Source organism: Thalia democratica, chromosome 9, assembly GCF_965202585.1.
Source record: "Thalia democratica chromosome 9, ktThaDemo2.hap1.1, whole genome shotgun sequence".
Classification (NCBI taxonomy): domain Eukaryota; kingdom Metazoa; phylum Chordata; class Thaliacea; order Salpida; family Salpidae; genus Thalia; species Thalia democratica.
Window position 1 is genome coordinate 8,776,548 of NC_139173.1, and position 25,866 is coordinate 8,802,413.

General features: G+C 27.3%; 1 protein-coding gene across 4 annotated transcripts; it reads right to left on the minus strand.

Moving 5' to 3' along the window:
- Positions 1 to 1,234: 1,234 nt before the first annotated feature.
- LOC145844628 (uncharacterized) lies at positions 1,235 to 23,534 on the minus strand. 4 transcript variants are annotated; one of them, XM_082952027.1, is made up of 29 exons: positions 23,296 to 23,534; positions 22,213 to 22,291; positions 21,452 to 21,600; positions 21,003 to 21,120; positions 19,984 to 20,150; positions 17,264 to 17,437; positions 16,625 to 16,792; positions 15,726 to 15,906; positions 15,354 to 15,460; positions 14,754 to 14,937; positions 14,441 to 14,536; positions 13,857 to 13,978; positions 13,367 to 13,502; positions 12,941 to 13,068; positions 9,041 to 9,215; positions 8,536 to 8,606; positions 8,159 to 8,232; positions 6,874 to 7,906; positions 6,624 to 6,747; positions 6,251 to 6,411; positions 5,950 to 6,074; positions 5,393 to 5,542; positions 4,902 to 5,151; positions 4,446 to 4,519; positions 3,909 to 4,040; positions 2,999 to 3,045; positions 2,645 to 2,852; positions 2,086 to 2,306; positions 1,235 to 1,887 (listed from the first exon to the last, which is right to left on the minus strand). In XM_082952027.1, exons 1-29 carry the CDS (start codon positions 23,467 to 23,469, stop codon positions 1,754 to 1,756), a joined length of 4,962 nt encoding a protein of 1,653 aa, XP_082808153.1. In that variant the 5' UTR covers positions 23,470 to 23,534; the 3' UTR covers positions 1,235 to 1,753. The 4 variants fall into 4 exon arrangements, with proteins under 4 accessions (XP_082808153.1, XP_082808152.1, XP_082808151.1 ...); XM_082952026.1 differs by having other exon boundaries at positions 5,393 to 5,539; positions 6,862 to 7,906; XM_082952025.1 differs by having other exon boundaries at positions 1,235 to 1,884; positions 6,862 to 7,906.
- Between the last annotated feature and the right edge of the window lie 2,332 nt (positions 23,535 to 25,866).

Genomic DNA, 25,866 nt, shown 5'->3' on the forward strand with positions numbered 1-25,866 from the left:
CTATATAAACCAGTGTTTCCATAATAGGGCAACATTGATTAGAGACGATTTTGGCAGTCAGGTGGCTTTAACTGGTAAGGCGAAGAAAAATTAAACGAGTAATAACTAATACAGGGGCGATTTAAAAAAAAAAAAATTATTTTTTAAATTTTTGCCATTGAAAGTGATTTTCGGAAACCCTGGATAAAAAATTTAGTAAAAAAAAAAACTTAATTTATCAACTAATATACACAGTAGCTACTTTATATAAATCTTAATAAACCACTTAAAGAACGTTTTAATTAGAAAACTTAAATGTGTACCTGACAACGTTTAGTAATTGTTGATGAAATTTAAACAAAATTAAATATAGCTTAAGAAAAATACAGCTGACAAATTATGTTAAGACTGTTTTCTAGTTGAAATCAAAACAGATTAGAGTTTTCTTTTTAGAGAGTACTCTTTACCAGGTATTTATCTTATTAAAAAATAGTTCACTTAATACGTTATAATTTATCTTATTTTAAATGTCAAATTATAAACTCAAATAGTACTTTTTTTTTTAATTTTGGAATAAGATGACAATATTTAAGAAACTTTGAATTGTGAAAAGCATTAGAATTAGTTATAAGTCTTTCTTTTTTGTATTAAAAAACAGTAGCACCAAGTTTTCAATTAAACCAAAATACAGCAAAAGAATTTCTAATGCAGATGAATTAATTGGCTCATTGGTGTATAACTGCGACTCAAACAACTGTAGTTGTTGAACTTAGTAAGATCTAAACCCTTTAGTCAACATATATGCAAATAAAACCTTATATTAGGGAAATAGATAAACAAATAGATTAAATGGATAACATCATTTAATACCAAAAGCTCTTACACAGATGCAACAAGTAATACTTGTTAAAAAATATTTACTTACTTTAAATAAAATTTCCTTTTTGTCATTTGAAGCGTTGTTTTTTATGCCATCAATTTTTTCGATCGAGTATAAATAATGACCCAAATATCATTATAAATTTTTATACTAAAACTTTTAATATATTCTCATTTTTTGTTTCAAAAGCTCTTCAGAATTGACTTATAATTGAAAAGTCCTATTGGGAGAAACGATGTATTATAAAACATTCGAGTTAAATGGAATATCATTAAAAAATTGTAATAAATTTTTTTTATAAATTTTTTTCTACATAAATCTTAAAAACTAGTTTTATTTATTGTTAGAAACTTTCAAAATGGAAAACAGTTACAAGCGTACAAAATTTATTCTAAACAATTTGCGACTAAATCAATGTAAAGTACAACAAAAAACAGTTGACACAAAAAAGTGATTGTAATGCAATAAGGCACCTTGATTATTTAGCTTCGATTTAAAATAAAATCAGTAAACAAAAATAGCACTTACTGGCAAAAGTAATGGCCAAATTGGTGTAGTACGTAGAATGCAATATCAGACAACAAACCATTTATTAGCTTTTGGTAGAATTTAAACGAAATAAAAAATTAAGACACGATTTAATCAGAAGTGCAAAATTAGTGTTGTACCCAAAAATTGATTGGTGATCAATAAAAAATGAACAAATTGCACTAACAAAACGTTGCAATGTAAAAATAATTGAAATCTTCAGACTTTGGTTTTAACAAGTAACTGTTCAGAAAAATAACCAGAAAGTATTATCAGTTTATATTGATTTTTAAAATTTTAAAACGGAAACACTTCAACTAATTTTCTTTGAAACTCGAAAAAACCTCCAAGATTGAAATTGACCAATCAGAAGTTGCCATCATCCAAGTTATACGAGAATGAAGTTCTACCTGACTTGTACTGAGTAGACGGTCTCCTGTGTGTTGAGTTAATATTTCGCTGAGGTTTGTACTGATAACTCGTCTGCAGTTGTCCGTCTGCTTAGTTGATATTTGTATAAATACTTTAAGGGAAATATTTAATTATGTGTGATAACAGTGTTTTAGCAAAAAAATTAACACACTTTATTTTTATTTACATGACATTTCAACTTGTTTTATCATCGTTTTTTAATACTTCTGAGTAAATTTTTGTATAAGTGTAATTTAATAATATTTATCAAAAAATAAAAAACGAACAAATTTTGTGGAGTTGGGCTTCCCTGGTAATAAGAGGAGTCGTGACGTATCTGCTCTGTGACGTATAAAAACTTCTGCCCTCACCACAAGTGACATTATTGCAGCTAGTTGAATTGACATTATTGCAGCCAGTTGAAATGACATTATTGCTTGAAGAAGGCGAATGCTTCTTGGTGGCAACCGTGCGAGGGCGGATCTTTTTCGTGCGAGCAGTGCCCACTCTGAAAAATATTCAGCAATATAATTAAATTTTCAATGAAAATTATAAAACAACATTATACTTCTAGTTCTAAAATTAAAAAAAAATTGTTCTCAACTTCGAAGAGCAGAACATTGTTTTGTATTTAGAATATTTTCAAACAAAATATCAGTAAGTAAGAGTTAAGAAAAATTTAAAGTATGCATTCTGGTCATTAAAAGTAAATTTAGTCTTACCCAAAAATTTGGGTAAGTGAACGACCAAAAATATTTAAAGAAAAATTAAATTAAATTTTGGTAAGCAATTTTGTTTTTACAGCATAAACTTTTTTTAATTACATTGAATAAAAACTAATTAAACCTTTCATCTCCGCCCCATTTAACTCTGATCGGTTTGCGGCCGACCGAGTTGAGAGAAACTGGGGGAAAGTTTTTTCGATCATCCGCACACCTGCTGGTATCCGTACCTCGGTTATAAGTTTCGTAGTTGTCCGCATAACTCGAATGCGAATGGTCGAAAGTGGGAAGGGTTTGAGGTCCTCTGTTACGTTTCACAGAAGATTTCACGCCTGAGTGGTTGTATGTTAAATGACTTTTTGAAAAAAAATGAATTTTGATGTCCTAGTATTTTATTTGTATATCAATTAAAAATAAGCTACTTGTTTTATAAACGAACTGTAGTATATTTTGTTTAAATAAAGGTAAAAGTACTCACGAGATTTTGATGAAGGTTTCGGAGTTGAGGTTTTAACGTTGATGTTTCTGTTGTAAAAAAATAATTAACTAAAGTAATTTGTAAGAAACTAAAATGAAACTTATAAAATAAGTATTAACTTCGTATATGTTTCTGGTATTAAAAAGGAATTAATTGATTGCTGTAGTTTATAAAAACTTATAAATAAGTTTCAAAAAAACCTATAAATAAGTTAAATAAGTATTAACTTAAGAAGTTTGTGTGAAAAAATCCTTATAAAACGGTCATTCTAACATTGTTTATTATCTAATAATATTTGATGAACTAGTTTAACACAAAGTTTGTGTTCATTACTGGTAGCAACACAAAATAAGTTACATAAGCACCTAATTATCTGAAGTGGTTTTGAACAACAAAAAATATTAACTAACAACGCGACATATCAACACTTGAGTTTTCATGAAATTTAATCGAAATTGTGTGTATTTCAACAACTTTTTGTTATGAGAAATTAAAATATGTTTCCGCTTAAAACTTGTTTTTGTTGAGTTAACAATCAAAAACTATTTTAACATAACAATTTAAAAACAGTAAATAAAATCCAAGTAGTTAAGCTCTAAACCGTAAACATAAATTTCATTTAATCATAGATAAAAAAATAAACTATACTTATTCCAAATTAAAATGAAAACACGCAAGTTCTGTTCATACTGTAAGCTTTCATTAGTGTAAACAAGATCAAACAGCATCGCATTTATTTACCAACTTTAATAACATTTATTCATATAAAAATCTTATCGCTTCAGCTTTTTGAATTTCACACTCTATTAAAGTGTACTGGACATAAAAAACCAACATGTTTGTTTTTATGTTTAGTAAAGTGAATATTTAAAAAAAATTAAAAAAAAAACTGTTTGTAAAGCAAACTTACTTGATAATGGGCTGCAACTTATCTTGATTGTAACTGTCACCAACGTTTAGTGGTTTTATTTTGTTTTTAAACTTTTTATCATCTCCAAGTCGAGATGAATTAATTTCATCTTGGAGTGCATTATGTAGAGATCTAAAATAAAATAGGTTTCACTTGTTACAATTGTTTCATTAATTGTGCTTAAACTGTTCTAAACTATTATTATCTATATGTATGACTTAAAGTTATTAAAACTATAAATATATTAATAATCAATAATGTGGCATATGTGAAGAACAATCAAATTAAATTTTTTTTTTGTTCTGCAAGCTAAAAGATACTTTTAAAATTATTTACTTCCAGACATTATTTTTAGAAAATACTTTATAAAAAAAATATTGATCATAAATTTGTCCTTGTTTTAGAAACAATTTTATAAAGATGAATTTTAAGGTTAATATTACTTACAAAAGGACATTTACAAAAGTATTTCAACAAGCTAATATAATCAAAAAAAAACACATTTTTTAAAACAAACAACATATAAAACAAACTGACCCTTTTCTAGCAGAAGAAGCAAAAAGAACGTTGTCTTCGTCATCATGCTTCAACTTTTCCAAGTTTATTTTCATCTGTTTAAAAATAAAATATTTCATCAATCACAGTATAAATGACTGGAATACGAGGTGATATTACCAAGTAGTTTATAAGAAAAAAAATTTAAATAACAGGCTTGCCAATATTTGAAGCAAAAATTCAGCTTGAGTTATATTGAACTAGTCTGCATCAGCCGGAGTTTATAAGAAAACTTGAAAAAAAGTAAAAGAGCCAAAAAATAAAATATACTGTTACTTTAGACTAATTAGAATAGAAAAAGCTAAATAACTTGATTAAAACTATAATTAACAGTTAAAAACAGGCTAGAAGTTTAGGAAGTATATCTAAACTAGCCTGAATGAGTAGCAAACCTGCAATTAAACAAATTTTAAAGTTTTATATATAATATTTACAAACAATTTTATTTTTTTCTTCCTCCAATTTCTTCTTCTTTTCTTTTCTCCTCCTCCGACGCTCCTCCTTCTCCCTCCGTCTTTCTTCCTTTCTCCTCACTTCCTCCTCCTCAGTCACGTGGTTTGAGGGAGTTTCTTCCACGATAATTTCTTCCACTTGGTGGGGCAGCTGCGGTGGTGAGGAGAAAGAAGCTTCTTCCACGATCTCAGGTTCCTCGGGTTCAACACAAGGTGGCGTATTTCTCAATTTGTACCTGTTGTGACGTCATGATTGAAAATGTTTGAAGAACAGTTTGATGATAATTATCTAGCACTACAATGAGTACTAAAATAATTAAAGAGTATGGTTAGTGTGCGGAAAATTAAGTCAGGTTTGAATAATGTCATTTGTTTTATACTTATCTGGTGTTAATTTGTTTTGTTTATTTAACAAGAAACAAATTTTCTATTAGAAATACAGTAAAAAAGTAGAAGTTTAAAGAAATTAAATCAAACTTTTTCCAGTTGTTTTGTATGAGTGTGGCGGCGTTGTTGGCTCTTTGTAGCGTTTTCTTTCTGTTCTGCTGCAGCTGCTGAAGTATTTTGTTTTCTTCCGGTGACAACCCGGTCAGCATTCCTTCTATGTATTCCGACATCATCATGCTACTAAGTATGTTAATATTATATTTTAGCTGTCATACAAATAGTTAGAACATCGGATAACACAAACTGTGTTATTGGTATGCAATTTATAAATCTTATTGAAAAATAAATTTAGTTATACCTTGAACTTTATAAACAAACAGATATTTTTTTGAAGATTCAAAAACTATGATTATTTTAAAGGAAACGTACTTTTTTTTCAGTTTTTATGAATAAGTTAATATTAACTAATATTTTAGTTTAAATAATATAGACCAACAACCATGTAAAGCTTTGAAATACATTTTAATTAAAGTTGCTCAAAAAAAATACTTGAAAAGCAAAACAGTTTTCAAAAGTGTAGCAGTAAATATTTAAGAAAAAAAAAGTCATACTAGAATAAAATGGGTCTAATTTTTAAAATTTCTAACCTATCGGAAATTTGTACAGAAGAATTGTTGTTGTTATTATTTGTGTTTTTCTCTGGTGTTTTAGCAACTTTTTGTTTGCTTTCTTCTCTGCTTTTACGTTTTTTCTTTGACTTTTTCTTTTTCTCCTTTATTTTAAGCACATAAGTTTTTTAAATCGAATAAATTTACTTTTATTGCACTTATTATACATATTGCTTTGTCAATTGTATAAGAAAAATAACTTATTTGTTAAACATAAAAAAAATTAAACGAGGCCACTTAAAATTTCAGTTTTTTATACTTAGATACAAATTATTTTTACCTTTTTCGAGCTCCTTATGATGTCAGTGCCTTCGCTCGCTCCAACTGGCGGAGGCCGTTCGATGGTGGAAAATGAAGGGATCTGATTGGTCGGCTGCTTTTCGTCGAAAAACACGTCATCGTCGATCGACGTCGCAACACGAGGCTTCTCACGCGAATACTCTGAAATTTATAAAGATGTGAGTAATTGAAATAGTATCAGAAAAAAAGTTTATAAGCAAAGGTCTTGTCTCTCTGGCGGTTGTTAGTTTTAAGACAAGATAAAATTAGAAATAAAAAAGTTGATAATAAATTGTTGTGAGCTCAATATAAACTATAAGATAAATTATAAAATCAAAAAAGATTAAATATTGTATGCACAAAAATTTAACTACTTTCTTCGCTTTTCAGTGCAAATTGGTCGCTGTATTCGTTTGAAGTTTTTATCATCGTGTCGACGACGGATATCATGGAAGATTCCCTCACAAGTTTGCGAGCCTCCTTTTCTGCTTGCTTCACCTATATGGATTAAAATATTAATAATCTACTTAGAGCTTATCGAGTAACAAAAACAAAGCTAACACAAAAATAAACTCTTATTTTTTTATAAATTTAGTAGTATAAGTTTCAAACCTTTCTTCTGACCTTTTTAGATTTTTTCACAGGTTTAGTATCTTCTACTTCTTCTTTCTTAGCATCACCTTTTGGTTCTTTCAACAAGTTATCTTCTGGTATCGGGCTGAGAACTTTACCTTCTTCTTGTTGTGTAGATGGTTTTTTAATCAAACTTTCGTCAGAAACCATCGAACTTTCATCTTGCGTCTCATCCAACTTTTCACAAACTTCTTTTCCTTCTGATTTTTCATCAACTTCTCGTTCTTTTAACTTTTTACTAACATCCAGCTGATCAACTTTCGAACTTTCATTCAAACTTTCGCGTTTTTCTTCCGCGAAAAACCGCACAGAGTCGTCGACGACCTCGCAAAAATCGCATTGTGACGTCACTTCGAAGATCATGCTCTCCATCGTTTCGTCACAACCCTTTCGAATTTTGTCGTCGAAAACTTCCTCGATTATTTCTCCTTCAAACATGTCATCGCCGTTTTCTCCCGGATGAACTTCTTCTGTGACGTCAACAACAACTTCTTTGAACTTATCTCCCAAACTTTCCTCGACTAATAATGGCGTCACAACTTTATCTTTTTCGTCATTTTCTCCCAAACTTTCCTCTATCAGTGACGACGTCACGATTTCGTCGACAATCTGCGTCACTTCTCTTTCGATTTTCATTTTTGACAAATTTGTTTCATTTGAAACGTTTTTTTGCAAGTCTTCTTTTTCAAAAGTTATTTCTCCCTGATTAGTTTCGTTTGAAACTTGCACAACTATTTCCTCTGCATCTTCTTCATCCAATAATTTATCTTCAACTTCTACTTCTTCTGCATCATTTTCATCCGGTGAACTTTTTTCAACTTTTTCATCTTTTATTTTCTCATCATATACAAAAATTTCATCTTTTACTTTTTCCTCTGCATTTCGACAAGAAGCATTTTCTTCATCTGGTGATTTTTCCTCATTCATTTTTATTTTGTCGTCATTCCTCACAATTTCGATGTTTTTTACTTCAACAGGTTTTTCTTCAACTTCGGTTTTAAATTCAACTTTCTTGCATTTGTTCCTGATAAGTAAAACAAGTACGTGCTTTTATGGAGTTTTTTAGTTGAGTAATTAGAGTAAATAAATTTGAGTACAACCAAGTTTCGTAAACTTATACATCCCTACACATAGTTAGTGTTAAAAATTGAAAAAAAAATTAATTATTTAATAGATGTTGTTTATTAATCAGTAAAAAAATCACTCTGTAATATTATAAAAAATCTTTTATCAATAATTTTTTTTTTAATTGAAAATATTTTAAGTTGAAACTAACCTATCTTTTCGGTTTCTTAGCTTCATTTCGTGTTCCATCAAAAGATTTTTCCGTCTCAAAAAGTCTTTCCGCATCTAAAAAGCAGTTTTGAATAATGATATTTTTTAATGAATACATTTCAAAACAAAAAAAAAGTTACAATTTGATTATTAACTTTGGTAAAACAATTAAGAAACACACTAGTATTTAAAAGTCATTTACATATTTCAATAGCATGTTTAATGCTAGGATAAACAAAAAAATAATAGTTGTATAAATAATTTAATTTTTGATTCAAAAATTTGTTTAATTATTAAGAAAGTTTGTCATAATAATATAATCTTTATAACTGAGAAGTATTTAGACTAGTTTGTTAAACAATTAAAATAAAAGCAAACCTTATAACCTCTGTAGTAAGCCTGTATTCTTGCAGCAGCTATATTTCTAATTGTTTCAGAGGAAAAAGCTCCTAGATAAAAAAAAGACTTTATTAGCATTAATTCACAACACAACTTTATATCCTTAACAAAAAAATTAATTATAAATTAAACAAGTTTTTTTACACTTTTTCTTGCCAGTAATAAATTCATAATTGATAACTCCTAGCCTGAATCAACTAAAATTTGCAAAAAAAATTTGTTTATGGAAAAAAAGTTAAAAACAAAAAAAAAATACTAATGTTGATCAAGCTCGAGCATTTTTACATTCATAAAGCTTAAAAAAATGTTAACATCGAAAACAAAACTTTCAAAGAAAAAATAAACTTAAAGTAATAAAAATCAGCTTGAGTGTGTGGCTGAACTATAAAAGTTCAAATTTAGTATAGCTAACATTTTTTAAAGTAAAATTTAGTAGTTTATATATACTAAATATAGTTTATACAGAACATATAACGATCAATACCTTGCTCCATGAGGTACTGGGCCATCTCATCGTTGCTGATTAGCAACGCGTGATCCAACGGGGTCAGCCTCTCCTCAGTGAACTCCATTAAATTGGGAAACCCCCTGTACTGAATTAACAACTTGGCAGCGTCCAGGTGACCCGACTGCGCCGCCCAGTGGAGAGCCGACATCCCCTGTGAGTTAATAAGGAAATTAACTATGTATTTAACTTAATTAAATTCGAAGAACTTAGTGTTATTATTTTTGTCCTTTCAAATAACACCACGTAAATAAAAATTCATGTATATAATCTTTAACCAGTACCAAATTAGTTCATTTAAGACTTGATCGATTGCACCAAATGTTACGCCCTTTAGTTTTGATTATTTTAAAATAATTGTTTTTTTTTTTAATAATTGTTAGTAAAGATCCTTACGAAACAAGTTAGTTGGTATATACAATAGTAACAACAATTTTCACAGTATCTGACGAACGTTTCTCTGTGTTAAACAATTAACACTTTCGTGTTATTAATACTTTCATTAAGTTTTCCAAAATTTATTTGTTTAAATAGAGAACCTTGCGTCAGTTTCAATAAAGCAAGTACTTAGTAAACTTAGTTTGTTATTATTGTTTTGAAACATCGGTTGTAGTATATTTATTTTTAAATAATACTAAAAGTTTTTTAGTTATGCTTCGGTGTATTACACGTATTAAAAAAATAATTGGCAACTAAAATTTTCTTTTTCTTAAGGTAAAATATCATATACGAAAAGATGATAAAGTTTTAATTGTTTGATATAATGATTTTTTTTAGAATAAAATTTTATGATTTTTTGTTTAGCTTTTTTCCGGTGCATAACTTACTAAAAATATATAACATAATGCATTTCATTTTCTTTGTTGGACAATCCTGAGTGTGTTAAAAATTATAAAAAGGACAATTTTTCAGTCTTAGTGAGAGCGGAGAACTCTTTTCAATTGCATATTCTGGAAGCCTTATGTATTCAATCTTTAAGGCCCAGTTTATGTAAGCAGAAAAAGTTCGTTTACCAAACTAGACTTTTTAAATCCTTATATTAGTAATTTTAAAGTAATTAGTTTCTTGTTAAATTTTATTTTTAAGCATAGTTTTAATTTAAAAATTTTTATTGCTTCTTTATTTAGATTGTTTTAATTCTACCGAGTTTTATTAGTATACCAAATTTGTTTAACATTAGCACTTATTTAATTTTTAACATTTGATTATTACGTCATTTTATATCTGAAAACTTTAAACTGCAGTATAATTTTATTTCAATTTGTATTCATTCCAATCCAGTAGGAAACAATTTCTGACGAGTCCTACTTGAAAGTACTTAAATAAATTCAAAGAAAATGAAATGCATTATGTTATATATTTTTAGATTTTTTGTTTCTAGTAATAGTCTTAATAAATGAAATAAAAAAAAAAAAATTTGAATACCATTATCAAATTATAGAGAGTTAGAGAAACTAAATTTTTTCGATTGTTTGAAACTATTTACGATGCTGTTAAAGTATAAAGTAAGTAATCTTATTTAGGTTATTTATATGTTTTTAATTTAACAGTGATATTTAACAGTACAAATGTCACTAAAAGTAAAAAATTGTTGTAATTTGTTTAATTTTAATATCATTTATTAACCCATCATTTTTTATATTAGAAAATAGCTTACTTTCGTAGTGATCTAATAAAACCTTATTAATTATGGTGTTAATTAACTAATTCATTTATCAAATTTGCATTACCCACTTAGGTTTGATTTGAATTAGTTTAAAATGTAATTTTGAAAGAAAAACTTTATTAAAAACAGTAAACATGAAACAGTAAAAATTAAGTTCAACAATTAATATTAACACATACAACTTATACAGTTTTTAAAAAAAGAATGTGTAATTTTTTTTTAGTACGAGTAAAACATTTGTACAACATCTATACAAAATATACTAGTTTATACGAATTAAATCAAAGTAACCACAAATTAAATCATAAATAACAACTTTAGTTTCGACGAAGCAATTACAAAGTTAATTAATTAATAAAACCACAACAGAGGCAAAGTCAAGTGTTTGAAACAGTCTAAAATTTTTGTTGAAGTTGTAAACTTTATTTGTTACCAACGCTTAGTACGTCATGATTTGTTTTATCTGACAATTTGAAATTAAAAAGATATCAACTTTAATTATCTCTGAAGTATATGTATACTATTTTTTTCATAGTAAAGAATTTTAAACATTTAATTTTTTTTCTTCAAAAAAAAAAGGAAAACAAATAGCTACGATTTTTATATCTTTTTTAAGATTGAAAATTAATTTTTATTTTAAAGTAAAAATACAATTAAAACCAAATCAAACAATTTACTTCTTTAAAAATTACACACTTATTGTTTTTGCTGTAAAAACCTCATACAAAAGTATAATATTGTCAAAAATGTTAATTTATTCTTAAGATTTTAGAATTAAAATCGATTAACAAAACAAAAAATCTTGAGGTAAACTTAAAGCGATTTGGAATTTTTCCAAATATTTTACAAAATGTAGATAATGCCTTCAAGCAATCACCAATATACACGATAAACATATGTTATCTTATTTGTTTTTAAACGTATTGAATACTTAAATTGATTACTTCAGCTTTATTAAGTAAATAGATTTATTAAGCATTGAATGAAAACGCAATAACTATGACATTAAAGTTGAAAAACTTAAAATGTTGTACATTTTTTTTGTAAGCTTAAAAAAATTACAGCTTAACTTGATAGTTTCATAACTAGAACATGTGTTATAATTTAGAAAACATGTTTTCTATCTCAAAGTTATGTTGCATTTACAATCATTTTAATTAAACTTTAAATATCTTGTAACTTACACCTTGTTTTATAAATATAATTAAATATTTCCGTATTCATAAAATTATTTGCTTATAGTTTAAAGTTATTTTAATAATATAACAAGCGTATAAAAATAGAGCAAATACTTTAAAAATAATTCATGATAAATTACTACTTACACTTACACAACTCATTAAAATTAAAGTTTTAAATAGCAAAATTTATTCAAATTGTGTTACATGTTTTGCATAAAATTACAAAAAGAAAAATTAGAAAATTTTAACGTCATACTAATAATCACCTACTTATAAGTAAAATGTATTTGTTATCGTTTTAAACGGTATACATGTTATCAAAAGCACCAATAAAGTTGAAAATAAAAAACAAATAACTTATCAGGATTGCCAAAGTTTTTTTTGTAAATTTCTTCCAGGTTTTTAAAAAGCAAGTTTTTTGGTCAGTTTTTTGTAAAAAACTAAACTTAACTTAAAGTATTGTCTTAAATAGCATAAAGGCAATGAAAATATACTGTTAGGCTACTTTAAAAAACTATTTTTAATTTTTTTTTTAGTTATACAAAAAATTTGTATCTTAATAATAGAATTTTTGTATCTAATTGAAATTTCTTTAGTTAACTTATCAAAATAATTTAAAATTCTAGATTTTTTTGCGTTTTTTGTTCAAAATTCCAGGTTTTTCAAAGTTTTTATAAAAATTTCTCAAATTCCAAGTTTTCGAGGTTTTTTTTGCTTAAATTGTCAAACTCCAGGTTTTTCCAGGATTCCAGGTTTTTCGGCAATCCTGATTTATAAATCAACGAAGTTTTTTACCTAGAAAATCAACAATAACTATTTTATAATATTGTAAGATTTTAATAATTATAAAGATTTACACAAAATTGTTTAAAAACCATTATAAACTTATGTAAGAAATAAAATATTTTTAGTAACCAACGTTTTTACGTTTTAAATCACCAACTTAATTTGTAAGATTGTAGGTTTTTACTACTTTTAAGGTTAACCGAAAAGTAAACTAAACTTATAAAAAGCTTTCAATATAAAACAAACTTCATTGTCTTGCAAATCAACGTTGGCCTGATGTTCTAGCAGCAAGTTCATGCAGTTGATGTAACCACCGAACGCAGCACAATGAAGTGGTGATCTCATGTACGCGTCTTGTTTGTCCTGGTGCAATCCTGTCAATAGTTATTACATAATGTCCAATCCTGTATAAAACTTAAATATTGTATTGTATGCATACAAAAGTTTGTTGAAGTTACTTTTTCCACTAAGCATTTATGTACAATGTAATCTATTTGTTAATATTTTTTTTTAAGTCAACAAGTCGTCTTTAACTGGATGTCAGTTAATTTGAAATCAAACAATCTCAAATTTATTCAATGAAACTGTCTTTTTTTTTTGAACACCTATTTTTCTAAAACTTAATACAAGAATCTAAAGATATCCAAACATATATAATATATAATCAATTACCTTTTTGTATGAGGAAGTCGCAGACGTCGGCGTGGCCACCGAGTGCGGCCCAGTGCAATGGCGACCTGTTTTCCATGTCCACCAGAAATATGGACGCGTTGTAGTCCAACAGGTGCTTCACAACCTCCAACTGGCCCTGTGACGTCACAATTAACGTTTGTCACGTGGTTAAATTTAATTCGGTCGTAACGTTTTAACTTTAAAGTTAAACCATTTAACATTATTTAAACTAACAAAGTAATCATTAATATAAGATACAGTTTAAGTAAATATACTCTTTTTATCAAAGATGCAAACTTAAATATCTAAAAAATCGTTATAAAAGTACCAACTTTAAATGTTTTTTATTCAAAAGTTTATTATTTAAAGTGAAGGTGAACTCTTACTCTGAAAGTTTAAAACTTATGTTATTTTCTTCCAAAGTTACATAATTTATTCTGAAGTTAAAGTATATTCAAAAAAGACTTATTTACTCTGACAAGTAACAAACTTTTTCGCAAGCGGAGAATAGCGCGGTGTGGTTCATGTTGTTCTGCATGTCGTGTCTCGCCGAGTAACTCAACAATAATTCACACGATCTCGCGTGCCCGTTCCACGCCGACACGTGCAATGCTGTTAGTTTGTTAAATTAAACATTTACTTGATATTGTAATTTAAACACACAATGCAACTTACTTAGTCTAAAGTTATTTTTGTAAAAAAAATTTCTTTACTTATAGAAGTTTTTATACTTTTTTTCCTCTGCACAGTAAAAATTTTAATAAAAAAATATTTTAAAACTATTTAGTTACTTTAAAATTAAACTGTTCAGATTTAGTTAACTTTTACTTATCAAATGGGAATGCTAACAAAAAAGAGATAATTTAAACGAAAATGTGGTAGTCAAAAAAATTGTCTGTACAGATTCAAATATATGGATGGTTTAAGTAATCTAGTCTACATATTTAATAAAAAACATTTAGTTTCTGTAAATTTAAATTAAGTTAGATCGAGTTTATTTGTATTTCATTTAAATTATATCATTTAAAAATTCATATTTGTTTTAAATATTTAATATTTGAAAAATATTTATACCTGTATTTCCTTTATTATCAGTCGCATTGACGTCAACAATTTTGCTCTTTTTAAGTTTCCTTCCTTGCCTGAAGCTTGAAATACGTTGGTCGTTATCTGAAAAAATAAATGTGTTTTATTACAAAAAAAGCTTTTAGTTTTTAGTGATAAAACTACCTTCACAACTATGCAAACATATTTTATGTGTTTTTTTTTGAAACTCTTAAATAACCTTCATAATAAAAATAAAAACTAGGAATACTAAGAAAAACATATATTTTCCAGCAGTTTTTCGTGTAATTTTGTAATTTTTCGCAAAAATATTCCAACGAACCCTCGCTTCCGTGCAGTTTCTCCTCAACGTTGCTGACGTCATCATCGTCACTTCCTAGCCTCAGCAACGCCAATATGACGTCATAGGCGCCCCTGCCACTTGCCCACATGAGTGCGTTTCTCCCCTGAAGATCGCAGGCCGACACTAGGTGGGGCTCGTGCTCCAACATGGCCAGAATCACCACCTTGCATTTTTTTGTTAATATTTTATTGAGTTTTTTTTATCAATTTTATTGTTAGGATTACCACCTTGGATTATTTGTAAATACAACATAAAAAATATCTTTGCTGAAAAAAAGAACTATTGAAAAACTTAAAAACATCTTAAACTTTTAAGTTTTTTTATATTTTCTAAATAGAATACAAAAAAGTATCATTGGTGATAAACTCCGTTATATGAGATCAATACTTACATAAGATTTTATGCAAAACAAAACTAAGTTGAATATATGTATAATAAAATAAGTCTTTTACTACGAAGTTTAAATATTTTTTATGAGAACTACTTGAAACTTAAACAAAAACTTTTTTGTTGATACAATATACAGTATTATAACTAAACACTTTTGCAAAACTAATAATTAAAACAATTTTTACTAACTGGGTTGTTGTTGAGGGCAGCGTACAGGAATGGCGTGGCTCCGTTCAAATCTGAAATTGAATTTTTCGCTCCAGACTCCAAAAGTTTCTTCACTATTTCAGCATTTCCTGTTCGCATGTACATACTAAATTAAATTAATATACCTAAAAGAATGTTAAACCTGCAACTGTTACAAAGAAATTGTTACAAAGAAATTTCCAGTAAAAACTCAAACGGTGCGCTAATTTTATTACTGAATTAATTTTTATCGAACATTTATCGAAATATCTACTTGCAAATCTTAGCATCTTCATACCGTTGCATTACTCGTGTTAATCGTCTTATCACACACAAACACTTTGTAAAATCTCCAACAGAGCTAAACATTCATACCGAGCTGAGCGGCCCAGTGAAGGGGTGTTCTGAACGAGTTGTCGGGTCTGTCCAGCACCGCGGATATTTCCTCGATTGACAGCAGATGCTCGACCACCTCAATGTTCTCTACCGCCACCGCGTAGTGGATCGCCGTCCTCCCCTCGTAATCCTGCCACGTCAGCACGTTCGGTGAGTAATCCTGTGGGTTTGACTTGTGAAAAGTAAAAGAATTATGTAAACAAAAATATTTTGATTATAATAAATTGGTGTCTTTATTTGTTTTATTGAGTGACCATTGTTTTGAATGTATTAGATAAATAATTGTTTTTTTTAATTAGTTAGCCTTAAGATATTCTTTTGTTGTTTTTAGTGAAAAACTGTGTTTCAAACCTTGATACGCTGCGTTTCTTACGTTTCTTAAGACATGCAATAAAAATACATTGAAACGTTTAACAATAGCATCTGAGTATTTTTTATATAATTTGATTAAATTACAATATACACTGATCTTTGTTTTATTAAAAGTAAAAGGTTGTTGTAATCAAGTTTCAACCATTTCAGTTGTTTAAGAAGTAGGTAAGGGAACAAAGAAGTTTATGAATAGTTTTCTGTTATATTAAACTTGAATCTTTTTTATCACTTATTGTAAGATTTTCAAACTCCTTCATTAAAACAAAAATTAATACACAATAAAAAAATACAAAATAAATTAAGTTTCTATTAGCTTAGTATTTTAACTCATATGATTTTTAGGCGGGTCTAAATTTATAAACAAAATAATTAATTGATACTCAATTTAACATTACACTTTGTTTTTAAAAGCTTAAATTACTTGTCCTGCTTTTGAATGGTTATTAAACCTCGCAAAAACAACTTAATAAGCAAAATAAAATAAACAATCATAACATAATACTAACAAGTAGCGTTTGCACGCACGCAACCGCGTTGGGGTGATGGTTGTTGGCGGCCCAGTGCAGCGGGGTTTTCCCCTCGTCGTCAACCAGCGCCACGTTGCTGTTGTTCTTCAATAATAACTTCATGCAATCCACGTTGTTGAACGCCGACGCCCAGTGCAAAGCCGTTCGCTGTGTGTAATAGTCTAAATTGATAAAAAAGCTCTATCTGTCAGCTCTAATGTGAGTGCAATAACTGTTTTCACACGCAAAATTTTTTAAGTGTTACTAGTTAACGGGTTATTAAACATAGTTTATTTGTACTTTTTTATTTTAAACATTTTTGTAAAATGATATTTTGTAGAGAGCCGTCCGCTGTTTAACAGTTGAACTGTCACTCAGTATTTTAAGGACTTCATGTGAAAAACAAATTTATAATTTAAATAACTTAATGAAAAATTGTATTATCTTAAACTTTATGCTTTAAACATGGCCATCTCTTCTATTAAACATCATTTTATCAAGCACATTAAACGAAAAACTATTTAACATTTCAATCCACATAAAAGAACAAAACAAAGGTCTTGTCTCAGACTAAAGTCGACGTGCTCCAAAACAACACAAAGTATTTTTTCAAACAAACAATAGTGTATTAAAACGAACATTGTTGCTATCGGGGGAGTCCACGTATCCCGGTGACAACCTTTTTAATAAGAACTCGGTGCACCTAGTGTGCTTGTTCCTGGTGGTCAGGTGCAATGGTGTCTGCATGTCCTTGTCCTTCATGTGGATGCTCCCCCCTCTCATGTGAAGAAGCTCTAATATCTTGTAACTCGCCTGTTGGATTTTTTATTTTAAAATTAGATACAATAACTTGGTATTTAGACATTTTGGTAAATTAATTTTCAATAAACATCTTGTAGCTCGTCTGTTGATGTTTTAAATAAATATTTAGAAATTTTGTAAGGATGTTTTGAATTAATATATCTTAACTCGCCTGTTGCTTAAATTATTTAATTGACAGTTTGGAAGTTTTGGTATTTTGAATAGAAGTCTTGTAACTTGCTTGTACTGAGTTTTTTTAAATAAATATTTATATAAGTTCTGTAAGGATATGCTGAAGAAGTTTTTTTTTTAATTCGTTTGATTGGCTGAATTTTTAAATTTGTTTCAAAGTTGAAGAACAAATAATCATCGAATAATATTTTAAGTTGCTGTTTGTTCTAATGTTTACACCTTTTATTAAACTACTAGTAGAAGTTATACAACTTGAAATGTATTATTTATATTTGTCTTTAGTATGTACTTTTAGTAGAATTAATTCCTGAGTACTAAAAGGGCACAGGGGGGTTAATCACCTTTTTCACAATTTAGTCTTATTTTATTGACTTTTAAGTAAGCTGCAAGTTTTTTTTACAGAGTTTCTAAACTCAAAAAAAAAATTGAGATACAGCTGGTCTAAGTCGAAGACTTCAATACCTTCTTTATGGGAGGCGCAAGCTTTGATCAAATTGTGAAAAAAGTGATTTACATCACTCTATGCCCTTAACTATAAAAGTTGAATTTCGTAATATGGTAATTTCGAATTGCTGCTTAATTTAATTTTGATAATAATTCTAATGTTAAGTTGAAAAGTTATAGAATATTGGTCAAAAAAATAATTAACCTTGGGGTCTTGTTGAAAAAAATATTACTAAAAAACAAAGAAACTACAACACCAAGTTTTTAGCTTTAAACAACTAGGCAAAGAGACAAAAATAATAAATACAACAATCAGTCAAGATAAATGCAAAAAACAAGGCGAGACGCTTTAGAGCAGTTTTATTGTCATAAAAAAAGTATATCAAAAGAAAATAATCATAAAAACTACGTTAACAACCTGACCTATACCGACAACTTTTTGTCCACTCAAAAACAGAAGGCTCAATCTTTTGTTTAATTAGCGCGTTTACGGAAAGCACTCGAAATTAATGCGGCTTATTGTTTCAAGTGCTTTATAAAAAGTTCCTGAACGCTGTTGTAGTAAAATTAAAACTGCTTTTTATGAACCAATAAAAAATATTTGTGTTAACTACATTTCACATGAGGAATTTGTTATTAAAAATATCACCAAAAGATGATTACGAAAATATGTTTTATGTAACTATTTTTAGACTAAACCAGTAATGGGTGCGCGACTATTCGAATTCAAATCAATTCAAATCCGACAACTCACATTCTTTTAAAAAAAATTGAAGGGCCGGAACTCAAAAACGGCACTTTTTTTTAAATACATATGTAGGTCCAAGTAACACCTAAAGACCTTTTTTTTGCAAAACTTAAAACGTTTTTTGAGATATGGCTAAAATTAGGTTTAATTTGGTAACTTTTAGTAACTTCAAAATTTACTATTTCATAATTTTCTTTTAAGTTTATTTTTTACTATCAATCATAATCATTTTAATTAAATCTATAACCGCTTTTTCTTTTTTTTTTTCAAATATATATAACTTTTTGAGATATATTCTCTAAAACACTTTTAAAGATATTGAATTGTCAAGTAACCACCACTTTTACTGTTTCCAAAAAAAATTACTGTAAAAATATTTAATTACTAAGTATATAAAAATTAAAAACAACTATATAAAAACTTTGATACAAACAAGTATTAATAAAACAGTTTATTAATAAAATTATAAAACAGTAAAAATTTTCATCTGTTTGAAAAACAATTCGAAATCTATAATTGACTTTATAATTCCAACAGTTTTATTTATTAAAATATTTCTACGCCAAAAACTATTTTATATAGAAAAAATTATAACAATGTTTTGAGTTAGGAAAATGTCTTTATACTTTTTTTTTTGTTTTATTGACTTTTTATTACAAGATTAGTTCAGTTTTAATTTTTACAAGTTTTTTTAGCATCTATTACTACTAAGGTACAACAAAATAAGCTATGATCTGATAGCTTTAAAGGTGGTAAAGGTAAAATACTTACGAATAACCTTGCAAACTTTTATTTATAACGTACAACAACCATTATTAGAATCAAAGTCTAAAGTTCGAACAAGGACTTGGTATGCACATTTCAGTGGTCACAGTATACAAATAAAATTATTTAAAATATATCATCATATAAATATGATCTGATAGCTTTGAAACAATGTATAGCGCATTAACTACATTTAAAAAAAACCATTAAATAACTTTTATTTTTAAACAAAGACTAAATACCAAAAGACTTTAACAACTTTAACTGTCAGAAAATAAGAATAAACAAAAACTAACAAAGTTGAAATTATAAAACGAAAATAACAATAAAAATGATAAGAAAAATAAAACAAAGTCTAAAAAAACTTGATTAAAATTTAAAAAAAAGAGTTTAAATATCAAACTCAAACCTTGTGTGCAGCCAAGTGTAACGCGCTTCTTCCCGCCTTGTCCACCTGGTCCAGCTGACATCCCATTTTTAGCAACAATTTGGCGCATGACACCCGGTCGCTCAGCACGCAGTACATCAGCGGCGTCCTCCCGAAATTGTCCTGACCCTCCACTATGTACGGATGCGCTGTCAGTATTTTAACAACGTTAGAAAGTTTCTTAGCAAGTTAGTGGCTCATATTTAGCTTACAGAGCTAATAAAGTCATCAGGCTTAAAAACAAGAATTATTAAAAAGTATTCTTTTACGACAATCTGTCAAAATATTAGCTTTCACAGGTTATGGCAAAAATAACTAAAAATCTATCAAAGATGAAACGTAAAACAGTGAATACAAATGATGACTAAATTTACTTATTGTACAAGAGCCAAAACCAAATATGTAAAATGCAATAGCTAACTAAAAGTTTAATAATTATAAAGTTACAAAGGAATAGTTTTATATATTTAGTTTTTAGATAAAAGTTCTAAGTTTGGGAAATCATCTTTAAGTACCACCCTTTTAATAAATAAAAAAATACTGGACGAAAGAATCAAACAGTTGGCAGACAAAACTGATTTATTAAGGTAATAAAAAGTATTATATAAACGTAAAACTATTACTAATTGATTAATGAAAAAAAAATATTCATACGAAAATGTTATTTTTCTAGATCAAACAAATGTGCCAAGAATGTAGTTTAATGTGCTTGTGTAAAAAATAAAATATATTAAATGTATGTTTAGTAAACACTGCAAGTTGTAATTAAAGTAGACGAAAATAAAAGCAATCACAAAATTTGAACAAATTGTAGATACCATACTATAATAATACAAATTAAGTATATTGGTTAAATTTAAGTAGTTAATTAGTGAGTTAAAAAATGTTTAAATCTAATAAAAAAAAAGAGTTTATAATTTTAAAGAAGAGGTTTTAAAAAAGTACATAGAGCAAAATATTTGTAAACAGTCTTATCCTTAGCCAATATGTTGTTTTCTCACCAGTCAGCAGCTTTTTAACTTCTAGCTTCTGTCCCTTGATGATAGCAGCGTACAGAGCCATCATTTGCGGATGGTTGGATTCATTCAAATTGTTCTCATTTACTAACTTCAAGTTCACCTGGTAAAGTTGTGTAAATACTGTTGTGAATTATCCGTGTTGTGAAGCAAATGAAAATATTAATCTCATTAATTTATCAGGTTAAAAGTTGAAAGGTTTTGAATGTCGCAACCATTTAAATCATAAACTTTATTTTGAAAAATTGTCTGTAGCTTATTTCAATTTTAATTCAAAACTTTGTTCTTTGATACAATATATCAAAATTTAAAAAAAAATATTTTTCACTCAAACTTTATTTGGACTTATTCAATAGATTAAAAATAAACTTTCAGCCTTATTTTCATATTTTATATAATAGTATTTATTTAGGTAAAAATATTTTTTTACCAACGTTATCTTGTAACATTCCAGGACTCTTTGAGCTGTCTTCCATCAAGTCTTCAAAAATTACACTTTTTATTGGTTTTTCTAAAGAATTCAAACTGACAGGTTCCACCAATGTTTTTTCGTATGGCTTTTCAGTAACTACCTCTTGTTCATCTGAAAATTATTTGTTATATTGTTAGGAAACATACTTAGTATTTTTCAAAAGTTTATTCTGCAAATAATGTTTCGCTTAAAAGGGCCGGTCAGGGCTTATAAAACTACAAACTTTCAAAACATATGTGAAAGTAGTAGAAAATGGGTTACTAAAAAAATAGTTTGAATATTTATAGAAAACAAAACTATACAATACAAGTCTAGTTACTATTTTAAAATAAAAGTAAAAAAAATAACAACATTAATTTAATTTTAAAACAAATTTATTAGATTACAATACTATTTATAAAACAATTTTTCACCTAGTTAAACAACAAGATTAAATTAATGAGACCCCCAGTTAATATAAACTTCTAAAAATCAGCATATGGCTTAGTTAAAAACTATATTCAAACAAAGAACAAAAAATAAATAAATATTTTAAAACAAGTAGAAACAAACATAAAACTCCTGAAAGTATAATTTAAAAAATATATTCTTTTACTAGAAACAAAAGTTGAACAAATCAATAATTTAAAGATATAAGTAGCATTAAGTTGTAAATAATAGTTTATATCAAAAACATTTATACGCTGTAAAAATACTAAAACAAATATTATGAAAGATACTAACCACTTTGTAAAGATTTCGAAAAATTATTTTCTTCAATTTCTTTTGCTTTTAGAGAACCATTTTCTTTAAACAAAGGTTCCTAAAAAATTTAGTACATCTATCTTACTTATTCTGTTCAGAATGTTATGATGCCTAATATTTGTTTGCCACAAATATTTTTAAAAGACACTTTAAACACAATAATAATTCAAAGTGTATTTGTAGACAGTAAAATTTGATTATTAATTTTTTTTTTAATATTAATAATTTTGCACATATACATTGTATATTGAAATCAAAAGTACATTCTTTTGAAAAGATATACAAGTAGTAATATATAATGTCTCAATAAAAATAAAAAATTGAAAAACTTAAACTACTCGACTAGCTAAGTTTATCAAAAAACTTCTTTAGGTTATAACAAAAAATAACTTTTTAAACAATAACTGTTTTTAAATGACTTTAAATTTTACACACTAAAAATAAACAAATATAAATTCAGTTTTAAAAATCAAATCAGTAAAATTGAAATTATTAATAGATTTCAATAAATAAAAAACTTTTAAGAAAGTTCAAAAAAGTATGACTAAATATATATTTTAAAATTTACTACTTAAAAATTATGCGCCTTACATTTTTCAGTCAAAACAGTATTTATTATTAAACATAGTACCCGAAATTTCATAACAAAAAAAATATTAGTTAAAAAATAAATCAAACACATTTAACTTAATTTATACGGGTGCTTAATTATATAAGTTTAAAAACAAAAATTCAAGCTAGTTAATTAAAAATGTGCATTTGAAATTGCAAACTGAGTACATGATTTATATTTTCAGTACTACCTAATCTTAATTCTTTGGTTAGAAAGAAAAAGTATACTATTTAAAGAACTTACCAATAATAAATAACTTAATGTTTTTTTAAACTACCTAAAACATAAAAGACTTAACAATAAGTATATTTTAATTAAGTTTCAAAGAATTCTTAATGTACTTAATTATGAAAAAAAAATCCTATAATTTAAAATAAAAAATACTAATTATACCCAAATAAAAAAGGCTGTATTAAATAAATAAAATTATAAAAACAATTTGCATTTACCTCAAAAGTTTTAGTTTCATCATTTTGGTAGTTGCCATCATAATGAGTGATTGCAGCATTTGATCTTCGCAAACCAGCCAAATTTCTGTCACCCTGGTCATCGCCGTGATGGCTTGTGGCATCCAAAACTGACACTGATGATTTGCGATTTCCAAACAGTTTCAACAACTTCATCTTTATTTTACAGTTGTGTGTGTCATTTCATTACATTTAATTTATATATAACTTTTGTTGTATAATTACACTAAAATAAAAATTAAAAAAACTTGTGTTTTTTGAACTAACAAAATCTAAAAAATGTAAACAAGACTTTATTGCTATGCATGACCTTAAAAAGTAAACATCTGAATTCTAAATATAATGTTTGCTAAAACTTCTAAATATGTTTAGTTTACTTTAAAACTTCTTAATTAATAACCGTTTAATAAAAAATAAGGTTATATTATTTTTAAGAATTTAATCAGATAGGTTTTTTTAAAAATTTACCTGGTTAAAATGCTATATAAATAAGTTCTAGTTACAATAAAATTCATTACATTTAAATAAAGCCTTTTAATCACCTTTAAGTTGTGATTGTATAACTCACTTTTTGATACTCACTTTTTAAATTTTTTAAAGGAAAGAGTTATAAATAACATATTTTGTATGCCTTTTTTGTATTTTGAAAACAACAAAAAAAGTATAATTACAGAATGAAAACAGAACTATTCATTAAATTTCAAAAGTACTTACAATCAAGTATTACTTTTACAATCATCATTTATAAACAGATTTTTTAACAGTAAAATTTTTAAATTAATATTTTAAAATCCAAATTGACCACAGAAAAATATAAATTTAAGTTAAAAACTATGTCTTTCACTTTTTTACTCCACTTAAAAACTGCAAGTCTTAAGTATACCAACTGATTAGTTTTTTCAAGTTTTAGCAAAATTTAAGTTAATCCTTCTCTTTTTTTTTTGAAAGTTGTGCAGAACTTTAAATTTGTACTTTTAGAAACCATTTTAAATAAGGGTAGTTTAATGTTTTGGGCATAGGGGGTAAATCACTTTTTTCACAATTTGATTTTATTTTATAGAGTTTCTAAACAACAAAATTCATTTTACAGATTTTAAAAGTTCAAAGTAATCTTTGAGGTATAGCAGGTCAAAGCTGGAAGCAACAATAGGTTCCTTATGGGAGGGAGAAACTAAAAAGACTATTTCACTAAAAATCTATCTTCTCTTATGTATTTTGAGATAACTACCTCAAACTTTCAGGAAACCTTCCTTACAATAGTTTTTTCCAGGATTTCCAGGATTTTTTTCCAAAACTGTCAAACTCCAGGCTTTCCAGGTAAAGTGGCAACCCTGAAAAACATAAAATAGGGTAGATCTCTACAGATTTCTATTGATTTGCAGTTTTAGTTTGAGCTCCCAATAAGGATCCTATTGTATTCTCTAACTTTGACCAGCCATATCTCAAAAAATATTTTTGAGTTACAAAAATCTGTAGAAAGCAACTTGTAGCTTATTTAAAACTTAATAAAATCAGACCAAATTGTGAAAAAGGTGATTTACCCCCCAAGCCCTTAAAGTATTTTCTTTAGAACAATATATAACTTATACTTTTAAATGACTAAACCAGTCTGGGCTGTTTGAAAATTTCTTCCATATAGACCCTTTAAGTGTACTTAGAAATGTTTATAATTACATTATTACAACTTTTTTTCAACTCTACCCTTTGCAACAATAAAAGTTTTCTTGGGAAAAGCAAGTGTGTCACATCATGTGTAATTTCATTTGCTCCAATAATATTCAACTTATAATTAACCAAAATAAAAACCTATACTTGAAAAAAATAAAAACCCTTGGTGGCAAACCTTTTAGAGAACACTCACAAAGCTTTTTTTTTAGGTAGAAAAACATCAGAAGAAACCCACTCCCCCCTCTACAACAATAAACGTTTTCTGAAGGTCATGCAAGTGAGTTAAAGCTCATCACATGTTATTCTACCTGCCCTATCTTTTAAATTTACTAAGAAAAAAAAATTTCTTTTTAATTAAAAATAAAACTAAATCTGTCTAAAAACTAAAAAAAAAATGTCTAACTAACCAAAATAAAAACTAATCCTAACCCTTTATTCAAAAAACAAAACCCTTGGTGACATAACATTTGGCAAACAATCACAAGGCTAAAATTTCAACATCAAAAACCACAAAGTGTGGGAAAACGATGAAGCTCAAATCCCCAAGTAAGTATCCACCGGCTCTACAACAAAAAACACATCAACAACCCAATCATGTAATCACTGCCACCAGTGTGAACTCACAATCAGCTGTTGCAAACTCAAATAAACCAATATTAAACTTAAAGTATTTAGTTCTAGAAAAACAAGCTAGAATAAGAAAACAAGCTAGATTACTACAACTAAAACCACTAAAACTACAATTTTGAGTAGGTCATTGTACACTTTGGTTTAATCAAAAGTTACAAGTTTCTTATTTGTGTACACAAAATTTTCTAACTTAATTTATAGATATATTTATACTTCTAGACAGAATAGACTTTAAGTTATCTTTTATTATCTATT